Here is a 19,955-nt window from a genome sequence, read left to right as displayed (position 1 = left end):
TGTAGATTGCTTTGAGTAGTAGAGTCATTTTCACAATGTTGATTCTTCCAATCCAAGAACATGGTATATCTCTCCATCTATTTGTATCATCTTTAATTTCTTTCATCAGTGTCTTATAATTTTCTGCATACAGGTCTTTTGTCTCCTTAGGTAGGTTTATTCCTAGATATTTTATTCTGTTTGTTGCAATGGTAAATGGGAGTGTTTTCTTAATTTCACTTTCAGATTTTTCATCAGTAGTGTATAGGAATGCCAGAGATTTCTGTGCATTAAATTTCTATCCTGCTACTTTACCAAATTCATTGATTAGCTCTAGTAGTTTTCTGGTAGCATCTTTAGGATTCTCTATGTATAGTATCATGTCAGCTGCAAACAGTGACAGCTTTACTTCTTCTTTTCCGATTTGGATTCCTTTTATTTCTTTTTCTTCTCTGATTGCTGTGGCTAAAACTTCCAAAACTACGTTTAATGAGAGTGGTGACAGTGGGCAACCTTTTCTGGTTCCTGATCTTAGTGGAAATGCTTTCATTTTTTCACCACTGAGCACGAGGTTGGCTGTGGGTTTGTCATATATGGCCTTTATTATGTTGAGGAAAGTTCCCTCTATGCCTACTTTCTGCAGGGTTTTTATCATAAATAGGTGTTGAATTTTGTCGAAAGTTTTCTCTGCATCTATTGAGATGATGATATGGTTTTTCTCCTTCAATTTGTTAATATGGTGTATCACAATGATTGATTTGCGTATATTGAAGAATCCTTGCATTCCTGGGGTAAACCCCACTTGTTCATGGTGTATGATCCTTTTTTTTTTTTTTTTTTTTTTTTTTTTTGCCGTATGTGGGCCTCTCACTGTTGTGGCCTCTCCCGTTGCGGAGCACAGGCTCTGGACGCACAGGCTCAGCGGCCATGGCTCACGGGGCCAGCCGCTCCGCGGCACGTGGGATCCTCCCGGACCGGGGCACGAACCCACGTCCCCTGCATCGGCAGGCGGACCCTCAACCACTGCGCCACCAGGGAAGCCCTGATCCTTTTAATGTGCTGTTGCATTCTGTTTCCTAGTATTTTATTGGGGATTTTTGCATCTATGTTCATCAGTGATATTGGTCTGTAGTTTTCTTTCTTTGTGACATCGTTGTCTGCTTTTGCAATCAGGGTGATGGTGGCCTTGTAGAGTGAGTTTGGGAGTGTTCCTCCCACTGCTATAATCTGGAAGAGTTTGAGAAGGATAGGTGTTAGCTCTTCTCTAAATGTTTGATAGAATTCGCCTGTGAAGCCATCTGGTCCTGGGCTTTTGTTTGTTGGAAGATTTTTAATCACAGTTTCAATTTCAGTGCTTGTGATTGGTCTGTTTATATTTCCTATTTCTTCCTGGTTCAGTCACAGAAGGTTGTGCATTTCTAAGAATTTGTTCGTTTCTTCCAGGTTGTACATTTCTTGGCATACAGTTGCTTGTAGTAATCTCTCATGATCCTTTGTATTTCTGCAGTATCACTTGTTACTTCTCCTTTTTCATTTCTAATTCTATTGATTTACGTCTTCTCCCTTTTTTTCTTGATGAATCTGGCTAAAGGTTTATCAATTTTGTTTGTCTTCTGAAAGAACCTGCTTTTAGTTTTATTGATCTTGGCTGTCATTTCCTTCATTTTTTTTTCATTTATTTCTGATCTGATCTTTATGATTTCTTTCCTTCTGCTAACTTTGGGGTTTTTTTTTTTTCTTCTTTCTCTAATTTCTTTAGGTGTAGGTTAGGTTGTTTATATTAGATGTTTCTGTTTCTTAAGGTAGGATTGTATTACTATAAACTTCCCTATTAGAAATGCTTTAGCTGCATCCCATAGGTTTTAGGTCTTTGAGTTTTCATTGCCATTTGTTTCTAAGAATTTTTTGATTTCCTTAGTGATCTCTTGGTTATTAAGTAGTGTATTGTTTATCCTCCATGTGTTTTTATTTTTTACAGATTTTTTTCCTGTAATTGATATCTAGTCTCATAACATTGTGGTTGGAAAAGATACTTGATATGATTTCAGTTTCCTTAAATTTACCAAGGCTTGATTTGTGACCCAGGATATTATCTATCCTGGAGAATGTTCCATGAGCACTTTGAAAGAATGTGTATTCTGTTATTTTTGGATGGAATGTCCTACAAATATCAATTAAGTCCATGTTGTTTAATGTATTGTTTAAAGCTTGTGTTTCCTTGTTTATTTTCACTTTGGATGATCTGTCCATTCGTGAAAGTGGGGTGTTAAAGTCCCCTACTATGAATGTGTTACTGTCGATTTCCCCTTTTATGGCTGTTAGTATTTGCTCCTATGTTGGGTGCATAAATATTTACAATTGTTATATCTTCTTCTTGGGTTGATCATATGTAGTGTCCTTCTTTGTCTCTTGTAATAGTCTTTGGTTTAAAGTCTATTTTGTCTGATATGAGAATTGCTACTCCAGCTTTCTTTTGCTTTCCATTTGCATGGACTATCTCTTTTCTGTCCCCTCACTTTCAGTCTGTATGTGTCCCTAGGTCTGAATTGGGTCTTTCTTTGACAGCATGTATATGGGTCTTGTTTTTGTATCCATTCAGCCAGTCTTCATCTTTTGGTAGGAGCATTTAATCCATTTACATTTAAGGTAATTATCAATATGTGTGTTCCTATTACCATTTTCTTAATTGTTTTGGGTTTGTTATTGTAGGTCTTTTCCTTCTTTTGTGTTTTCTGCTTAGAGAAGTTCCTTTAGCATTTGTTGTAAAGCTGGTTTGGTGGTGCTGAATTAGCTTAGGTTTTGCTTGTCTGTAAGGTTTTTCATTTCTCCATTGAATCTGAATGAGATCCTTGCTAGGTTGGGTAATCTTGGTTGTAGGTTTTTCCGTTTCGTCACTGTAAATATGTCCTGCCACTCCTTTCTGGCTTGCAGAGTTTCTGCTGAAAGATCAGCTGTTAAACTTATGGGGATTCCCTTGTATGTTATATGTTGTTTTTCTCTTGTTGCTTTTAATATTTTTTCTTTGTACTTCATTTTTGATCGTTTGATTAATATGTGTCTTGGCATGTTTCTCCTTGGATTTATCCTGTATGGGACTCTCTGTGCTTCCTGGACTTGATTGACTATTTCCTTTCCCGTATTAGGGAAGTTTTCAACTATAATCTCTTCAAATGTTTTCTCAGTCCTTTACTTTTTCTCTTCTTCTGGGACCCCTATAATTCGAATGTTGGTGTGTTTAATGTTGTCCCAGAGGTCTCTGAGACTGTCCTCAGTTCTTTTCATTTGTTTTTCTTTATTCTGCTCTGCAGTAGTTATTTCCACTATTTTATCTTCCAGGTCACATATCCGTTCTTGTGCCTCAGTTATTCTGCTATTGATTCCTTCTAGAGAGTTTTTAATTTCATTTATTGTGTTGTTCATCACTGTTTGTTTGCTCTTTAGTTCTTCTAGGTCCTTGTTAAACATTCCTTGTATTTTCTCCATTCTATTTCCAAGATTTTGGATCATCTTTACTATCATTATTCTGAATTCTTTTCCAGGTAGACTGCCTGTTTCTTCTTCATTTGTTTGGTCTGGTGGATTTTTACCTTGTTCCTTCATCTGCTGTGTGTTTCTGTCTTCTCATTTTGCTTAACTTACTGTGTTTGAGGTCTCGTTTTCGCAGGCTGCAGGTTCATGCTTCCGGTTGTTTTTGGTGTCTGCCCCCAGTCGCTAGGGTTGGTTCAGTGGGTTGTGTAGGCTTCTTGGTGGAGGGGACTTGTGCCTGTGTTTTGGTGGCTGAGGCTGGATCTTGTCTTTCTGGTGTGCAGGACTGCGTCCGTTGGGTGTGTTTTGGTGTGTCTGTGACCTTACTATGATATTAGGCAGCCTCTCTGCTAATGGCTGGGTTTGTGTTCCTGTCTTGCTAGTTGTTTGGCATAGGATGTCAAGCACTGTAACTTGCTGGTCATTGAGTGGAGCTGGGTCTTACCATTGAGATGGAGATCTCTGGAAGAGCTTTTGCATTTCATATTACGTGGAGCCAGGAGGTGTATGGTGGACCAGTGTCCTGAACTCAGATCTCCCACCTCAGAGGCATAGGCGTGACACCTGGCCAGAGCATGAATACCCTGTCACCCACACGGCTCAGAAGAAAAGGGAGAAAAAATGAAACAGAGAAAGAAAAATAAAATAATATAAAGTTATTAAAATAAAAAATAATTATTAAAAAATTAAAAAGTAATAATAAAAGAAAGAAAGAATAGATCAAGCAAACCAAAAAAACAAATCCACCAGTGATAGCAAGTGCTAAAAACTATACTAAAAAAACCCCCCAAACAAAAAATGGATAGACAGAACCCTAGGACAAATGGTAAAAGCAAAGCTATACAGACAAAATCATACGAAGAAGCATACACATACACACTCACAAAAAGAGAAAAAGGATTAAAAAATCTATATATATAAAAGAAAAAAAAAGGATGAGAGCAACCAAATCAATAAACAAAGCTACCAATGATAATCAACTCTAAATACTCGACTAAGATAAACATAAAGCCAGGAACAAATTAGATGCAGAAAGCAAACCCCAAATCTACAGTTGCTCCCAGCATCCACCACCTCAATTTTGGGATGATTCGTTGGCTGTTCAGGTATTCCACAGATGCAGGGTACATCGAGTTGACTGTGGAGATACAATCTGCTGCTCCTGAGGCTGGTGGGAGAAATTTCCCTTTCTCTTCTTTGTTCGCACAGCTCCTGGGGTTCAGCTTTGGATTTGGCCCCGCCTCTGCGTGGAGGTCTCCTGAGGGTGTCTGTTCTTTCCTCAGACAGGACGGGGTTAAAGGAGCAGCTGATTAGGGTGTACTGGCTCACTCAGGCCGGGGTGAGGGAGGGGTACGGATGTGGGGCGAGCCTGTGGCGGTAGAGGCCAGCGTGACGTTGCACCGGCCTGAGAGGCTCCCCATGTGTTCTCCCAGGGAAGTTGTCCCTGGGTCACGGGACCCTGGCAGTGGCGGGCTGCACAGGCTCCCGGAAGGGGAGGTGTGGAGAGTGACCTGTGCTTGCACACAGGCTTCTTGGTGGCTGCAGAAGTAGCATTAGCGTCTCGTGCCTGTCTCTGGGGTCCGTGCTGATAGCTGCGGCTCGTGCCCATCTCTGGAGCTCGTTCAGGCAGTGCTCTGAATCCCCTCTCCTCGCACACCCCGAAACAGTGGTCTCTTGACTCTTAGGCAATTCCAGACTTTTCCCCGGACTCCGTCCCGGCTAGCTGTGGCACACTAGCCCCTTTTAGGCTGTGTTCATGCAGCCAACCCCAGTCCTCTCTCTGGGATCTGACCTCCGAAGCCCGAGCCTCAGGTCCCAGCCCCCGCCCGCCCCGGCGGGTGAGCAGAGAAGCCTCTTGGGCTAGTGAGTGCTGGTCGGCACCGATCATTTGTGCGGGAATCTGTCCGCTTTGCCCTCTGCAGCCCTGTTGCTGCGCTCTCCTCCGTGGCTCCGAAGCTTCCCCCCTCTGCCACCCACAGTCTCCGCCGGAGAAGGGGCTTCCTAGTGTGTGGAAACTTTTCCTCCTTCACAGCTCCCTCCCACTGGTGCAGGTCCCGTCCCTATTCTTTTGTCTCTGTTTTTTCTTTTGCCCTTCCCAGGTACGTGGGGGAGTTTCTTGCCTTTTGGGAGGTCTGAGGTCTTCTTCCAGCGTTCAGTAGGTGTTCTGTAGGAGTTGTTCCACACGCACATGTATTTTTGATGTATTTGTGGGGAAGAAGGTGATCTCCACGTCTTACTCCTCCACCATCTTGAAGGTCTCCCTCTTTGCAGTTCTTCTTGTTTTGATAGTATATCCCACTAAGGATGTTCAGTCAAATTACTTATTTTTTTAAAATTACTTATTTTTAAGTCACTTTATAGTTCCTCTCTTGTGGTTATGCTACCAACTTGATACAAAGAATAACGTTTAATTTTGCTTTTGCTTTTATTGTGAATTTTTAAAGATTAATTTTCTTTTAGAATTATATAAAATGTTGAAGTGGTTTTTAAATAAAAACCATAAAATCAAGGTATTTTCAGAGAAATCTAGCTTCTTTCCTCATCTCTCTACCCTGTTCTTGCCTCCATTTTTTAGGGGACCAATTGAAAAAAAAATTGTGTGTTCTCCTTCCATTTAAAAAAATACAAGTGTACGTGTGTGTGTGTGTATGTGAATGTGTGTATGTGTTCCCTCTTTACTTTCTTAAGTAAAAGGTAGTTTAGTATATATACTTTTCTTCGTCTTCTTTTACTTAATATATTCTGGATATCACTCCATAGCAAAACAGGGAAATTCTTTTTATTTTAGCTGTATTTTGTGGGTATATCGTAGTTTAACTAATCCTAGGTTAATATTTAAGTGTCCTTTATTTTGAGGAAATACTGACATATTTTATTCTTTTGTAATATAATTACAAGTTAACATAATACCTTGTGATTGTATCTGTTTGATTTCTATAGTTATCAAATCTTGTAACCCAGTGGTGTTTAGTTTCTACAACTACCTTCGAACTCATCCTTTGCTTATTCGAAGAAACCTTGCCTCCCCTGAGGGAACTTTGGCAACCTTAGGTCTCAAAACGGAGAAGAACTTTGTTGATAAAATTAATCTCATAGAAAGAAAATTATTCTTTACTACAGCAAATGCTCATTTTAAAGTTGGATGTCCTGTTTTAGCCTTGGAGGTACTCTCCAAAATTCCAAAAGTTACCAAAGTGTCTGCCTTACCTTCAGAAAAAGATCAGCCTGACTTCATTTCTAAAAAGACGGATGATGTACCTTCAGAATCAAAAACTCTGAGTGATGGTGGTAGAAGTTCTGGAATTGATTGGTCAAACGTAACTTCATCACAGATTGACTGGAGTCAGCCAATAGTAAAAGTTGAAGAGGAACCTCTTACTCTTGATTGGGGTGAAGGGCACGATGGTAGCTTAGAAAAAGAGGAAGAAGATGCTGTCGGTTTAGTAATGAAAAGTACAGATCTCAGGGAAAAAGATAGACAAGAAGATCGGGAAGCCCCAGACCCTGATGTGTTATTGACTCCTCAGGAAGAGGATTGCCTTGAAGGTGATTCTGAAGTTGATGTGATTGCTGAACAACTAAAATTCAGAGCTTGTTTAAAGATCCTTATGACTGAACTAAGAACATTGGCTACAGGTTATGAAGTAGATGGTGGAAAACTCAGATTTCAACTCTATAACTGGCTTGAAAAGGAAATTGCCGCCTTGCATGAGATATGTAATCATGAATCAGTTATTAAAGAATATGCCAGTAAAATGCATTCCACAGTAGAGAGTGATATTCGGGATCAGGAAGAAATGGTGGACAAACCAGGTCTTGGTTCCTATGAGTGGCACCAAATAGAAAGGCGGAGACTACAGGCTAAACGAGAGCATGCGGAAAGACGGAAGTTATGGTTGCAGAAGAACCAAGATCTCCTCAGAGTGTTTCTTAGTTACTGTAGCCTTCACGGGGCCCAAGGCGGTGGTCTGGCCTCAGTAAGGATGGAACTCAAATTTTTGCTACAAGAATCACAGCAGGTATTGACTTTACTTTTGTTTTCAATCTTGGTTATTTTAATAATTTCAGTAACTTTCATTTATAGTTGTAAAGCTCTTTTTACTGGTTAATGTGATTCGCTCCTCTATTCACAGGAGGCACATATTTACACTCTGCATGGGTCTTTTTAGACAAAAGTTTTGATAATTAGGTGTAGGCTAGAAGCTCGAGGTGCTCTAAGCATAGGACCCGGTACGCAATCAATTTTTGTAGAATAAGTGAGCAAGCACATTAACATATTGCTTTTACTCAGATGTTTACTGCCAGTATTTTTATCATATAACTATTAATTGCTTTTTTTTGTCCTTCATTTTAACTACGGAAAAAATAATCTCCTACCACCCACAGGAAACTACAGTGAAGCAGCTCCAGTCTCCACTACCACTGCCTACCGCCCTACCTCTGCTTTCAGCAAGTATTGCTTCAACAAAAACAGTCATAGCTAATCCTGTACTGTACTTAAATAATCACATCCATGATATACTTTATACTATTGTTCAGATGAAAACACCACCTCATCCCAGTATTGAAGATGTGAAGGTAATGTAGAGTTTACGATCATTTGGTATTGTACATACTGAGAAGGTAAATGTGTTATACTTGTCTTCCAGTTTGAACTTAGAAGAAATATTTTACAGTACTCTTATCTGCTACCTTCTCAGTCTGACTAGTTCAAGACCATTTGTCCAATGAATGTAATTTGAAAGTAAGCATTCTTGAAATTCTCCCATTTGCCACAGCTTGGATGGAGTTTAAGCTAAGTGAAGTAAGTCAGACAGAAAGAAAAATACCATATGTTATCACTTATATGTGGAATCTAAAAAATGAAACAAATGACTGTATATAACAAAACAGAAACAGACTCCCAGACATAGAGAACAAACCAGTGGTTACCAAAGTGTGTGTGTGTGGTGGGGGGGGGCACATTATGGGTAGGGAATTAAGAGATACAAACTACTAAGCATAAAATAGACAAGCAACAAGGATATATTGTACAGCTCAGGGAAATAGAGCCATTATTTTGTAATAACTTTAAAGGGGAGGATAATCTATAAAAATATTGAACCACTGTGCTGTATACCTGAAATTAATATGATAGTTTCTTCTTACTTGTGGAAAACTTATTATCTTCCTTTAAGACAGACAAATACTTTTTTGGTAATAAAATTCATTTTCTAGACAGTATTCTTGCCAAATATTCCTTTGGATTCTCCATCTCATTTAAATGAATCATTAAGTAGAAATATTTATAACTGTTTGCTTAGATGCCAGAATATTATGAAAATATAAGTGCAGGGGGGTATCTTTGAGAGAACCATGATTGATTAGAAATAGTCCCAGAGAAAGTACCCTCATTACTGTCTCCCTGATGACTGTGTTTTGTTGGAGGCTGTGGAATAGTTTGGGGCAATTGGAGTTTTGGCAGAGTTACTACCCCAAATAAAAACTATATCCTATGCTGAAAACTTAAAAATGGATAGATTCTAAGAAACAGGTAGGGAGTGTGGCAGGATCTGGAGAGATGATCAGACTTCCACTGTGCTAGCCTAAGTGTATTGGTACTGTACTTTTTCCAATTCCAGTGGCTGATGTCATTTCAGGTCCCCAATATTTTTATGTTTAATTTTTTTGTTTGAAAGGCACATTCAATCTCTGGTAGTACATTCTTCTGAAGGACCCAAGGTTTACTGGTTATATCATCCTATTAGAGACTTCTAATCCATAGCATTAATTAATCTGTATCAGTATTTTAGCAGAGATTACTTAAATTGTTTGATAGGTGAATATGGAAATGCAGAAAATGCATTCAATGCATATAAGCTCTAAGTAAGCATTTCTAGTTCCTAGAAATTTGGATAAGTTTTCAAAAAGTATGAAACTGTTTCTAAGATCCCTTCAAATTTTAAGATTGTGTGAGTCTCAAAATGCTGATTCAGTGTGGCATTGTAGGATGTGGTTTTTATATTATATTGATAATTTTTAAACTTTCAAAATTTAAAATTCTAAGACTGCATTACTTCTAAGTACTAAGTGGATTACTTGCTTTCTGGAAAATTAACCATTTCAGACAGTGATTGATATACTTTCTAAACATTTAATTCATTCTTACTGATAAGATCAAGTTTTTAGTTTCATCAAGGAGAAGTTTTCATAAGGCAACTTTACATAAAAGCTCTAAAAATTCTATGCTTATTTTGGTTCTGCTTTTTTTGAGTATTACTACTTAGGCTATTCATTAGCAGGCTAGGACACAGTCCCAGCAATGTGAACGTTGGCACTTTGCTTAGGGCCTGCTAAGTGGCAGGCTCACAGTAATAAATATTTGCTAAAGAGGCATATGAATCAGTTAGCTTGGTTGTGAGCATGGATATTGAATTGGATGAGTTTTATTTTAGAAGCTTTAAGGTAGAGTTAGTAGTCTCATGTAGGACCTAGTTTTATTTATGATATTGCTAGTTTCCTGGGTATTTTCTGATTTTTAACATACTACTGTTGTGTAGAAATGTTAGTACAAAATGTAATTGTGGCTGTTTTGGTTTTAGGTGCACACACTTCATTCACTAGCAGCATCGCTTTCTGCATCAATTTACCAAGCATTATGTGACAGTCATAGCTACAGGTAAAAAAAATAAAGAAAAATTACCCAAATAGTATTAATACAGCAAAAGCATTAAACTGTTCCAGAGTTATATTAAAGTTCTGCTTCCTAGGGACTGAAAAATCCTCAAATATGACCACCATGTGTACTTTAATAGATGAGAATGGGAAATAAAATAATTATTTGTTTAGTTTAGCTATTACCTAGTAACAACAGAGACATATAGAAAATGACAAATAGTAAAGGAAATTATCATCACCATCTTTTTTTTTTTTGTTTTCAAAAAAGGAAGTGTTCACTATCCAAAGTAATTTATGATACGAAGTTTTCTTATTTTTTCCCCCTTAGGAACTATTCCTTTTAGCCTTAGATTAGTTTCTGTTTGTTTGGTTTTCAGTTGAAAGAGGAAGAACTTTTGAAAAATGAGAAAGTACATTCCTAACGTTGAACTATTAAAATCTATTTTACTTACCCATTTCTGTATGTCTTTAGAAGTGATATCAATAGATGTAATGGTTTGAATTTTTGTTAAATGTCTAATTGCCTTCATCGGTGTATACTCTGTATTTTAATGACTAGGGCAGTATAAGAAATTGAATCACTTGGAAAGATGACCTAGATTTAAATGGATTATATGAATAAATGAAAAGTTTGTAATATAAATAGAATCACATTAAATTTATATTACAGATATATCTAGATTTTTTTCTTATAAATTCAGCAGCCTCTTGTGGGAAGATTTGTTATTGCATAGGGAATTACTCTCTCAAAATGGCCTGTTCTCTGATGTTAGCCTAATAAGGCCATGTCTAAGTAACTACAAAAACGTAGAAATGTAAATAAGTGAAAAAGAATTTGTTTGGTTGACTGTGGTCATCTTTTTTTTCCTTTGCGGTACGCGGGCCTCTCACTATAGGGGCCCCTCCCACTGCGGAGCACAGGCTCCGGACGCGCAGGCCCAGCGGCCATGGCTCACGGGCCCAGCCGCTACGCGGCATGCGGGACCCTCCCGGGCCGGGGCACAAACCCCTGTCCCCTGCATCGGCAGGCGGACTCCCAACCACTGCGCCACCAGGGAAGCCCTGTGGTCATCTTAATGATCAAAGACAACTTGTTGGATATCAGTCACTGCTTAAGATGGTGCCAGATAAGAATCCAAATAAATTTTGTTTAAATGTGTATTTTCTAGTTTTTAGGCTGTGATTGACTCTCCAGGGTGTCAGATTTATTTTCTTCTTTTGTACTTGCCTCACTCCATAAAGATGAGGGAAGTAAATATTTGGGCACATTTGGCTTTAGGACTAGGTATTTCTAAAATAGGATTCTTCAGATTTTAGTTGATGTTTTAATTCAGAGTTGAGCTTGCACGACTTTACAGAACTAAGAAATGCAACAAAATAGTGCCCTGAAACTTTCTGATATATCTTAGTACCATCAGTAGTCTCCTTACAGCAGACTTTAAAAAAAATACAAATAAGTGAATATAGAAAAGATTTTTAAGTATTAGGTGGCATTTGGAAAAGGTTTTAATGACTGAAATGTCATCTACCTAAATAGAAAATTTGGTATTTTGTTTTAAAAAGCTATTGATAAATATTTGTAACTAATTTAAAGAACTTTCTGAAATAAGTTTTTATTAGAACAGTGAACTCAGTTTTAAGAGTTTTGTTTTTGTTACAGTTATCTAAAATAAATACGTATAGGGTATAATTGCTTGTTACCTCTATAAAGACGATAAATAACTGAACCTTATTTGTTTTAGCAGTCAGACAGAAGGGAACCAGTTTACAGGAATGGCTTATCAAGGACTTCTTTTAAGTGATCGTCGAAGGCTAAGGACAGAAAGCATTGAAGAACATGCAACACCAAATTCTTCTCCTGCTCAATGGCCTGGTGAGAATTTGAGTGGTGTTTTTTGTTTGTTTGTTTTTTAATCTTCTATTTGGCAACTCCTTTTTACAAAGCCACCAACTAGTTTCCTGATTGTTGGTGTTTGTGGATTTGGTGAATAGTTTTTTATTTGTTTGTTTTTGATGATGTTTTCTGCCATGGATTAGGAATTCTTAAGTACTGTAATGTTGTCTGAAGACTCAGAAAGTTAAGGCTTCAAAAACCAGCTGTGTTGACCAGCATAAAAAAGCAAGGTTTAACATCCTTCGCAAGGGTGAGCACGTCATGTTTCTTATCCTTAGACATCCCGAATTAGAATCTTAGAGAGCCAGTATCACAGAGCTTTTTTTCACAGATACCTCAGCATACAGTTATTCTCAAGAGTGTAGATGTACGTTAGGAAAGGAGTGACCATTCTGTGGCACATATATTATGGTGTCTGCCAGTCCTCTTCCTCCGGTTGGCTCTTTCTCACTCTCCATAACAGTTATTTCAAACCTTCTCCACTCTCTTAATATACTTTCCTCGTCTGCCACGTCATTTAATTTTTGCTCTACTTGCTTTATAACTCTGTGGTTCCATGTTAATGATCATTGTGAAGAGTGGCAGTAGAAGGAAGTGACAGACTCCAAGTGTGTATTTAAAATTCATTTATGCATAAGTTTCTCAAAACGTATTGTTGTCGTTTTGACATTTTATTGAAATAATTTCAGACTTAAGTTTCAAAAATGGTACAAACGATTCTTGTGTAACCTTCACCCAGATTCCCCAGACAGTGACATTTTACCATACTTGCTTTGTCATTCACTCCTCCTCTCTCACTCTCTTATTGTGTGTCCGTGTGAATATATACTTTTTTCTGAAATATTTGAGGGTAAGTTGCAGACATGATGCCCCTTTACATCTAAATGTATCAGTTTATCTTTCCTAAAAACAGACATTCTCTTATTGTACATAACCATAGCACTGTTATCAAATTCAGCATCTTAATATTGATACAATACTGCTCTCTAATCTATAGATTTTTGGACAATTTCACCTGTTGTCCCACTGAGGTCTTCCATGTAACATTTAGTTGTATTGTCTCATGAATCTCCTCTAATACGTATTCCTCCTTCTTTCTTTGTCTCTCATGACACTGACACTTTTGAAGAGTACTAGCCAATTATTTTTTAGAGTGTCCCTCCATCTGGGTTTTTCTGATGTCTTCTGAGTGTTAGATTCGGGTTATGAAGAGAGATTGTACCCCTCTCGCTGTAAAATATCAAGAGGCACATGATGCCACTTGGTCCCGTTACTGGTGCCATTAACTTTGATCACTTTGTACGGTAGTTTCTGCCAGATTTCTCCTTTGTAAAGTTACTTTCTTTTCCTTTGCAATTAGTGAGTATCTTTTGAAGAGAATGTTTGAGATTGTGTAAAATATCATACTTTTACCCACTAATTATAGCATCCAGTGATGACTCCTGACTGAATCAGATATTACTGTGGGGATTACTAGATGGTGATTTTCTAATGCTATCCTTCCTTCTACGTATTAGTTGAAATTGTTCTGTAAGGAAGAGCTTTCTCTCCTCTTCTTTTAATTTATTTATTCACTCATTTATTATATCAGTAGGGATGAATGGATTCTTATTTTATTCTATAGCTTATAAACCATTCCTATCATTTTGTTGCTCAGATTACGGATATATATATATATATATCTCCATGTGTATATATTCACACTATATATATAGTATAATATAGATACATAATTTTGGTTAAACTGCAAATTTGGATTTTTTTTCCTTCTGGAGCTTTATGCTGATAGACTTCTTACAATATTATATACCCTTACAGGTGTGAGTTCACTTATTAATCTCTTGAGTTCAGCCCAAGATGAAGACCAGCCAAAATTGAACATTTTGTTGTGTGAAGCTGTTGTTGCTGTGTACTTAAGTTTATTGATACATGCTCTTGCCACAAATTCCTCCAATGAATTATTTCGACTTGCAGCCCACCCATTAAACAATCGAATGTGGGCTGCTGTTTTTGGGGGAGGTATAAAACTTGTTGTGAAGCCTCAAAGACAATCCGAAAATATTTCAGGTAAGATAAATTTGATACCAATAAGGTATGTAAATGTAAATAGTTTCCAATGTGAAAGTAAAAGATTTTTTTTAATGTTTTAAGAATTTTTATTTTGAAAATCACTGATGTTTAAGGTATAATCACTCTTGTTAGGGTAATAAATAACTAAACTCATGTTAGAATAAAGAATATAGTTTCAGTTTAACATTTTTTGGTAAACCAGGACAAATTTGAGGAGGATAAAAAAGAAAAAAGGAAAGGTAATGGTAAGGAAGGAGACAATGTTAAGGAATAAGGTCATGGAAAAAGGATAGTTTTTAATTAGAGAAAGATTTAAATAAATCCTCATAATCTTTACAGAGTATACCAGTAGTTGGCTTCAGATTAAGTTTATGGTAATAGGCAAGAAGGCTGTTCCAATCATGCACATGGTTTTTAAATTCCATTTTCTGTCCTCTTTTTTTTTTCTTATGGACCAAAATAGATTTTTTTAGTCCACTTTTTTAAATGGTAGGATGGTAAGATATAGACTGATGCCACGGGAAGGGTTTACACCTTGGCGCTGAAACACAGAAATTGTCTGTCTTAATTCATCCTTAGAAATGGTCATATTACAGATGAGGAGTTAGTGGCACAGAGAGTTTAAATGGCACAGGTTCTAACCTGTGTCTTTACTGCCCAAGGTCACATCAGATGGATAGGTTCCTACGTAAGTCAGAGTAAGGTAGGCAGTCTTATCGACTTGCGTTGTCTCCACTCCCATTGCATGTGGATGACTCTTAATTTCCATCTTCCTACCTACTTGTAGTCCACTGTAAATTTAAAAGTTTTCCTCCCAAATCACTTCTTTTCTCTTCCTGAGTTTTCTATTATTTTTTCATGGTAGGTAATACATTCATCAAATCATCATGCTTAAACCTCTGAGTACGTATTCATGTTTGCATTTACTTACACCTGCTCTATGCCAGGCTTTTGGGGTATGGGAGTGAGCAAAACAGACAAATCCCTTACCTTCATGAAGCTTACATCCAGTAGAGGTAAACACAATAAATTAGCAAGTGATAATATTTCAGGTATGGGAAGAACTACGATAAAAATAAAAGAGAGTGACTGGACAGAGAATGATGAGGGAAAGGGGACGGGAACAGTTTAGTTAGGGTGATCAGAAGACACATTTCTGATTAGATAGCATTTGAGCAGAGTCCTAAGGAAGGTGGGAATCAGATCGTGCTGATATCTGGGGCCAGAGCATTTCAGGCAGACGGAGCAGTGAGTGCAAAAGTCATGAGGTAGGACTAGTTTGACCTTTTCCAGGAACTACAGTGGAGGCCAGAATGGCTATCCTGACTCAGGGGAGTGTGGTCAGAGATGAGGTAAGATAAGTAACTGGGGCCAAGGTCATTGAGGGTTTCATGGGTCATGTAAAACTATCGTTGTTGTTCTAAAGAAAGATAGGAAACTACTGGAGGGTTTTAAGCAGAGGCGTGACATAATCTGATTTAGGTTTTCAAAAGACCCACTCTAACTGCTGTGTGGAGAATAGACTGTGAAAGAATAAAAGTAGGGAGGCTATGTGGGAGGCTCTGGCAATAGCCCACTTAAAAGATAGTTGTGGATTACCATCAAGAGTGAATGGATAAACAAAATGTGGTATATAAGTACAATGGAGTGTGATGCAGCTGTAAAAAAAGAACGAAGTATTAACACATGCTATATGGCTAGCATGAACCTCAAAAATATTATGCCGAGTGAAAGAAGCCAGGCACAAAAAGTCACACGTTGCATGCTTCCATTTATTTGAAATATTCAGAATAGTGTAAAGCCATAGAGACAGAAGGCATACTGGTGGTTGCAGTGGGCTAGAGGCAGGGAGGAATGGGGAGTGACTGCTTAATGGGTATAGGGTTTTCATTTGGGGTAGTGAGAATGCTTTGCAGCTAGATAGGGACGGCGGTTGCACAACAGTGAATGTACTGAATGCCACTGAATTGTACGCTTTAAAATGGTTACTTTTATGTAAATTTCACCTCAGTTAAAAAAAAGATAAAAGTGGTTTAGCCTAGTGATGGACAGAGTGAAAAGCGGTCATATTCATCAAAGAGAACTTGAGATAGAATTATCATTTTCTGTGACGCAGAGCTTCAGAAGAGGACCAGGTTGACTTCTTTCTGGTTCTCTCATATCCCATTAGTTCTGAGTCCTTTTGATGTTTCTTTTATGTATTTCTCATATCTAATACTTCCTCTAGGTCTTTACCACCCACCATACTAGTTCAGGTCCTTCTTGTGTCAGATTCTTCCACCTTCCTCTCTAATTGATCCTGCAGACTATACCTCATCCTGTGCCTAGTTCAAGACACTTTCATGAGAATTGCCCATAGGATGAGCTCCCAGCTTCCTATCCACAGGCTTGTCCCACCCTAACTCCAGACTGTCGTTGTTACTCCCCTCCCTGACACCTGTCTAGCAAAAGAAGTTTACTCCTCATTTAGCCAAACCTTTGGTCATTCATTTCTGGTGTCAGCTTCCTGTTTACACAATGAGCTTCTGCTTTTCTTTTAAGGCGTGCTTTACATCCTACATATTCATTCAATGAATCTTTCTTGAACAACACAGCCAGAAATAATCACTCAAGCACTCTTTGTACTATTTGTTGAATATATCATTTATTTAATACACTGTATATAGAATCGCTGGAATTCTTATTCTGTATAGCACATAGGCTGCTTCATTGCAAGTTAATCTTTTATACTCTATCCTCATATGCATCTCTGCCATGATTGTTGGACAACTGATGCAGTTACTAGAAAAGTTTAGAAGCACAGATGTAAGTAATTTAGTCTACACTGAAAACATGGCAAGAGTAGGATGAAAAGAAAGGTTAACTCTTTGAATTAATAATGGAAAATGAGGCCAGGTTTTTTTTTCTATCTTTATTCAGCACCTCCTGTTCCTTCCGAAGACATAGATAAACACCGCAGGAGGTTTACCATGCGCATGCTGGTTCCTGGAAGACCTGTAAAGGATGCCACCCCACCACCAGTGCCTGCAGAAAGACCATCTTACAAAGAAAAGTTTATTCCTCCTGAACTCAGTATGTGGGATTATTTTGTTGCAAAGGTAAGGGGCGTGAGGAATGCAAGCTTTATGTGTGTCTGTTTTATTAACTCTTATGTTTGCATCACTCAGGAATGACGGGGCAGCTTCTGGGCTGAATCACCATAGTTTAGACATTAATCTCTCAACTCCAGAAAATGAATAATCATTCAGGAATGATCAGATACTTGAAATGGACCAGACAAATTAAAATCATACGGGACTTAGGTATAAACCAAAAGTTAGTTTATTAACATTTAATCAGCATCATCCTTTTCTAGGGACTGGAATACCTGTATCTAACCATCTAACTTCCCTTCTTCTGCTTATCAGTAGTTCCCTTGGTCAGCATGAAATTAGAGCAGAAGGAGATGGATGGGTATTTGAGGGTTTCATGAGACCATGGGTTTCATGAGGCCCCATGACATATCTCTGTTTCTCCAAAGCAGAGAAAACTTTTCTGGGGATCAGAATACTCATCGTGACTAGATCCAACATAGTCCCATTTTGTACCATGTTGGGTGTGTGCTTTTCTGCACTTTGTTTTTTCAAGCACATCACCTTCTATTGATAGGTTTCCTTCTTTACCTGTGTTCCCTCTTTACATGTGTTTCATTTATACTTCTTCTCACTCCCCAGATTGGTTGGAAGCAAATCCAAACATCATGAAATTCCATTCATAAATATTTCACCATTTATTTTTTAAAAAGAAGGATTTTGAACCAGTACCACACTAGCATTATCACACACACCACACACACCACACATACATAAACACACAATTCCTTAATATCATTAAGTATCCAGAGAGTGTTCACATTTTCCCCCATTATACCTTAAATGTTTTTGAACAGTTGGTTTGTTAAATCAGGGTCCAAAATAAGATTCACACATTGCAATTGGTTGATATGTCTTAAGTTTCTTTTAATCTATAAGTTCTACCTCCATCTCTCTTTGTTAAATCCCCCCCCCGCCGCCATTTTTTACCCCCAAATCTGTCCTTTAAAATTTCTCGGTGGCTTTTGCTGATGGCATCCCCATGTTTGGTCTTCTGACCATGTTCCCCTGATTTCTGTTTTTCTGTAAAGTGAAAGTTAAACTTAGAGGCTTTATCAGATTCCATTCTGATTGGATAGGGAAAGGGGAGTGCAGGATTACTTCATAGGTGGTTTTGTGTATTTCCATCAGGAAACTCTCTTTTTGAGATGTTAGTTGACGATTTTTGCCTAAGTCCATTATTTTAAATTTAGGGTAGTTTTAAAATTATGATAATGATATCTTCTCATTTAGTCTTCATTTATTTGCTGGAATACTTTCTTCCATCAATCTATTTGGTTATCCTGAATTACGTTTTGAAAGAGAAACACAGGATAAGTGCTTTATTCTTTGCTTCTTGTGCCAGTTTTCAAAGTGATGAGTTGATTCTCTAGCATCCTTCAGAGGAAGCAGTGAACTTTGTTTTGTTATATTATGGATTTAAACATATTTTATGTATTTTAATCCAGTACAGTTATTATTCTTATGGATGTTCAGATTGTCCCATCTTTGCCAATAAGAGCCTCTTCCAGTTGGCTCCTGAATCTTTTTGAGAACTCTTCCAATAGTCTTTGAGTTTCTTTCCTTTCTAGTTTAAGTCATTCTAGGCTAATTTTGCATGTTTCCTGCCCCGGAGTGGGAGCAACCTCCAAAGAACCTGGTTCCTTTTTGTGGGAAATTATAATTTAGAAACCACAAGTGGGTATATGGGTGCTCATTGTTACTGGGTTTGTCATTGTTTCTAGGTACATATCATTTCTAATGACCAAATAACTATTCAGCTTGATGAGTATACTATAGTTTACATAACCATTTGCCTATCAGTATTTGCTGTATTTATTTTTTTCATTTTTATAAATGCTGAGATTAGTATCTTTTTAGATAAGCCTTGTTCACATTCTGATTATTTCAGATACATATCTGAAGTATATATATATACTTATATATATATCTTGAGATTACTGATTTATACTCTCGAGAATAGTGAGCATGCATCTGACTTTACCCTCATTAAGTATTCCTTTTTCATTTTTGTTAATTTGATTAAATAATTTTTATTTCCTATTAATGATATCAAAAAGTGTTAATGAACCTATTGCCATTGGGTTTTCTACTGTGAGGAATTGACTGTTCATGTTCTGAACAAAATTATCTATTGGAATTGTAATGTTTTTCCTTACTTTTAATGAACTCTTTATTTTTAAGGATATTAACAATTTACCTTACTTGTGATACCTTTTCCAGATTCTTTGCCTTTTAATTTTGTTTATGTTTTTGACATACAGAAGTTTTAAAAAGTTTATTTAGTCATGTCTATCCATACTTTTAAGAAATGATTTATTTGCCTTTTGTTTGTTTTTGACATACAGAAGTTTTTAAAAGTTTACTTAGTCATGTCTATCCATACTTTTAAAAAATGATTTGTTACATTGTTTTTAAGCAGAGAAAGTCCTTTTCCACTAATAAATGTTTACTTTTGTTATCTTCTCCTCCTTTGTTTCCTCCACCTTCTCTGCCGCCTCATCCTTTTTTTAAAAAAAATTTATTTATTTATTTTTGGCTATGTTGGGTCTTTGTTGCTGCGTGCAGGCTTTTCTCTAGTTGCTACAAGTGATGGCTACTCTTTGTTGCGGTGCACGGGCTTCTCCTTGCGGTGGCTTCTCTTGTTGTGGAGCACGGACTCTGGGCGCGCAGGCTTCAGTAGTTGCAGCACACGGGCT

At 37.5% G+C, this 19,955-nt stretch overlaps 1 protein-coding gene across 8 annotated transcripts in view; it reads left to right on the top strand.

Moving 5' to 3' along the window:
* Positions 1-19,955, top strand: part of DMXL2 (Dmx like 2) — a 178,019-nt gene that overhangs the window by 141,495 nt on the left and 16,569 nt on the right. For 5 of the 8 annotated variants that reach the window (XM_065871506.1, XM_065871505.1, XM_065871502.1 and 2 more), the window contains 7 exons: positions 1,174-1,176; positions 6,445-7,523; positions 7,891-8,082; positions 10,086-10,162; positions 11,907-12,034; positions 13,874-14,122; positions 17,045-17,223. In XM_065871506.1, the coding sequence (XP_065727578.1) occupies positions 1,174-1,176; positions 6,445-7,523; positions 7,891-8,082; positions 10,086-10,162; positions 11,907-12,034; positions 13,874-14,122; positions 17,045-17,223 (1,907 nt within the window). Of the gene's footprint in view, positions 1-1,173; positions 1,177-6,444; positions 7,524-7,890; positions 8,083-10,085; positions 10,163-11,903; positions 12,035-13,873; positions 14,123-17,044; positions 17,224-19,955 lie in introns of all 8 variants that reach the window. The other 3 variants (XM_065871503.1, XM_065871501.1, XM_065871499.1) reach the window with 1 other exon arrangement.

The sequence above is a fragment of the Phocoena phocoena genome, chromosome 2, assembly GCF_963924675.1.
Source record: "Phocoena phocoena chromosome 2, mPhoPho1.1, whole genome shotgun sequence".
NCBI classification, from domain to species: domain Eukaryota; kingdom Metazoa; phylum Chordata; class Mammalia; order Artiodactyla; family Phocoenidae; genus Phocoena; species Phocoena phocoena.
Note: the sequence above shows the minus strand (reverse complement) of the source record. Positions and strands in the feature narration are given on the sequence as shown.